Here is a 3,951-nt window from a genome sequence, read left to right on the forward strand (position 1 = left end):
AGGTGTTTAACAAAGTAGATTTGTTCTAGAGAATAGTAGTGAACTTTGTTAAATTGTATCGAAACTTTTAAGTTGAAAAATTTGTATTTTTCCTTAATTTCAATTAACAATTTCCTTATTTCTCCTTATATTTGAGCTGAAACCTCCTTAATTCCTTAATAAGGAGTCCGGAATTAGAGTGAGAGGCCTGACAAAGATCTGTCACATGTTAACTTTTAAGTGCAATCCATTTCAACTAAAATGTTTTTGATATGAGCCGATTAGTTTATACAGTATCAGCCTGTCAAGTACGACATATTCCCGTTATCGCCGGTGTCACGTCATCGACTCAGCCTGGTCCAGAGGAAAACATTGGTACTCGATCTGGATGAGACGCTGATCCATTCACACCATGATGCTATGCCCAGGAACAATGTGAAACCTGGCACACCGCACGATTTTACGGTGAAAGTGACGATCGATAGACATCCTGTACGATTTTTCGTTCACAAGCGACCGCATGTGGACTTCTTTTTGAGTGTGGTAAGTTGACATTGCCATCGCATGACAAAAATTATCGCCGAAATTGAAAAACTGTGAAATTGATAAGTCTAGGCCTGAATGGGAATGTTAAACTTTATTTCTGGAATTTGTGTTTGTGTTGCGTAAAGCTGTACTTACACCGTTTACTTTTTAACAATGGAAAGTGAGAGGGATCTCACTTTGATTATAAACAGAGAGCTAAACGGCGCGGAAACTGTTATCATTTAACGTGACAAAAGACATTCAGTTCAAAATTTTTGGTTTTCGGCGCACATACACAACCAGCATATCAAAATTTGTTTATTTACCGTTTCGAAAATAGGTCTCTCAATGGTACGACGTGGTCGTATTTACCGCAAGTATGGAAATTTATGGAGCAGCTGTTGCAGATAAACTAGATGCCGGCAGGAATATACTGCGCAGAAGATACTATCGCCAGCACTGCACTCCTGACTTTTCGTCATACACCAAAGACCTAACGGCTATCAATAATGACTTAAATAACGTAAGTGCTATGCCTCCCCGTGTTATAACCCTTAAAATTTGTGCGATTTTTCCATTTCGCAGATTTTTATCATAGACAATTCGCCGAACGCGTACCGATGCTTTCCAAACAATGCGATACCAATAAAATCGTGGTTTTCGGATCCAATGGACATTGCACTGTTATCGTTGCTGCCACTGTTAGATGCGTTACGTTTCACAAATGACGTGAGATCGGTGTTGTCACGAAATTTACATTTCCATCGTTTATGGTAGCGAGTGAGTGTTTCGGGTGCGGAGAAATCTATATTTAATTCTTGGACCAGTTAATTTTGATTTGAGATGTGGATGGGTGGTTTTTTGAGGAACTTTATTTCGACAAACTTAGCACATGACGATGACCTTGAAATATCTTCTGTATAGTGAATCTGAGGATCTCGATGTTGTTATGTGACAGTATATATCCCGTTTTTGTCACAAGATGTACCAGTCAATTTAATTACAATTGTGTCGAAGGGATCATTCACCTTCCATACATTTTTCTTTGAAAATTCCGATAAATCAGGATTTTGGCGTTACGTCATTTATAAACGACCCCCAACGAGAATATAACCACTGTGCTGTAGTTGTTTTGGAAGATTTCCCTTTTTTTGTGTATCTTCCCAAATGCAGCTGGTGATTTCCGTGCCGTAAATTACTATAATTTGCGTAATAGAAACAAGGCATCAGAACAGTCGGAGCGTTTGCTGCGACTTAGCCCCGTACGACCCGTAATCCTATTACGTCCGTAACCATAATACGTCCGTAGCCGTAATACGCCCGCAACCCTAATACGTCTACAACCCTCTAATGCGTCTGTTACCAAAATGCAAGTCAAGTTGGGCATGGTCAAATTTACTGAAAGTGTTCATTTTTAAAATTGCGCATAGCGCAATTACGAAAGCCCGCACGAAGTACCTCTCAAATAAAACCAACAATTTACGACATTATTTTAGAAACACAAAATTTTTTGCCAACTTTCCATTATGTATTCAATTACCTCTCAAATGAAACAAAAACTAGCAAAATCGGTTGAGATTTACTCGATTTATGTGCAAAAAGCACTTAGGGCCGAGTAGCGGCCTTAGTCCAAGGGCCCAAATTTGGAACTTTTTTTGCCATCATTCTATTCGGCATTCAATTATTTCTCAAATGAAACAAAATCTAGCAAAATCGGATGAGATTTATTCCATTTATGTGCAAAAAACACTTAGGACCGAGTATATCCCTTAGTCCAAGGGCCCAAATTTAAAACTTTTTTTGCCATCATTCTATTCGGCATTCAATTATCTCTCAAATGAAACAAAATCTAGCAAAATCGGATGAGATTTACTCGATTTATGTGCAAAAAACACTTAGGGCCGAGTAGCGGCCTTAGTCCAAGGGCCCAAATTTGAAACTTTCTTCGACACGTTCTTTTCGGTATTCAACTACCTTCCATAAAAAACTAAAACTAGCAAAATCGGATGAGATTTACTCGATTTATGTGCAAAAAACACTTAGGGCCGAGTAGCGGCCTTGGTCCAAGGGCCCAAATTTTAAACTTTTTTTGCCATCATTCTATTCGGCATTCAATTATCTCTCAAATGAAACAAAATCTAGCAAAATCGGATGAGATTTACTCCGATTTATGTGCAAAAAACACTTAGGGCCGAGTAGCGGCCTTAGTCCAAGGGCCCAAATTTGAAACTTTTTTCGACACGTTCTCTTCGGTATTCAATTACCTTCCATAAAAACTAAATCTGGCAAAATCGGATGAGATTTACTCGATTTATGTGGAAAAAACACTTAGGGCCGAGTAGCGGCCTTAGTCCAAGGGCCCAAATTTGAAACTTTTTTCGACACGTTCTTTTCGGTATTCAATTACCTTCCATAAAAAACTAAAACTAGCAAAATCGGATGAGATTTACTCGATTTATGTGCAAAAAACACTTAGGGCCGAGTAGCGGCCTTAGTCCAAGGGCCCAAATTTTAAACTTTTTTGCCATCATTCTATTCGGCATTCAATTATCTCTCAAATGAAACAAAATCTAGCAAAATCGGATGAGATTTACTCGATTTATGTGGAAAAAACTTTTAGGGCCGAGTAAAGACCTTTGAGCCCTCCCAACAAGCTCGCGTTGCATCCTACACAAAAACAATGTTCAGCAACTTTGTTCTACTCATCAATACCTTTCATTTGATATATCACAAGCAGCTATTGCGTGCGTATTTCGGTAAATATCGCCGAAAGACTGAAAAACACCTATAGGGCCCTAGCTCTGGAAGGGCCGACCCTACCATGCCTATTTTCGAACTTGACCTTACTTTTGTCGATACCAATCGGGGAAAAAAAGAATTTTGAAAAAAGGTTGTGATTTGCTCAAGCTAGAGGGGTCACAGACGGACGGACGGACGGACGGACGGACGGACGGACGGACGGACATTTTTTTTATTGCGGATTCGTCATCTATGAACATAACCAAATGCTTTGCCCTTACTGTCTGCTTCCAATTCGACGTGTTACAAACGGCATATTAATCTTATAAGCCCCCAGTACTTCGTACGGGGCTAAAAACGACTTTCCAGCGTTGTTGAAAATTAGTTAAGCGGCAGCGTCGATAATCAGACTATTCGCGAAAACTACGACAAGGTACCCGAATGAAACAACAGTATAACGTATATGAGTGCGCAGTTCGTGAAAAAAATTGTTCAAAAATGACCGAAATATACGGTCCACTGACTGAAACATGTGTGAAATTACAGTCCACAGTTACCAATTAGTGCGGGTCCATAGCATAAAAATAGTGCAAATTATAGTAGAATGGTGTGCTTTGGACCAGTGATTAATGTTTAATGTTTATTATGCAAATTTGTCACCCTTTGACCAACTCTGTAACTCTGGCAATCGGCATTAACAGAAAATAG

The 3,951-nt window shown here is 39.3% G+C and overlaps 1 protein-coding gene across 1 annotated transcript; it reads left to right on the forward strand.

The window, feature by feature from the left end:
- The first annotated feature begins 247 nt into the window (after nt 1-247).
- LOC119070174 (CTD nuclear envelope phosphatase 1 homolog) lies at nt 248-1,722 on the forward strand. The gene is made up of 3 exons (XM_037174483.1): nt 248-522; nt 845-1,027; nt 1,090-1,722. Exons 1-3 carry the CDS (start codon nt 400-402, stop codon nt 1,279-1,281), a joined length of 498 nt encoding a protein of 165 aa, XP_037030378.1. The 5' UTR covers nt 248-399; the 3' UTR covers nt 1,282-1,722.
- The last annotated feature ends 2,229 nt before the right edge of the window (nt 1,723-3,951 follow it).

Source organism: Bradysia coprophila (assembly GCF_014529535.1).
Source record: "Bradysia coprophila strain Holo2 chromosome X unlocalized genomic scaffold, BU_Bcop_v1 contig_537, whole genome shotgun sequence".
Taxonomy (NCBI): domain Eukaryota; kingdom Metazoa; phylum Arthropoda; class Insecta; order Diptera; family Sciaridae; genus Bradysia; species Bradysia coprophila.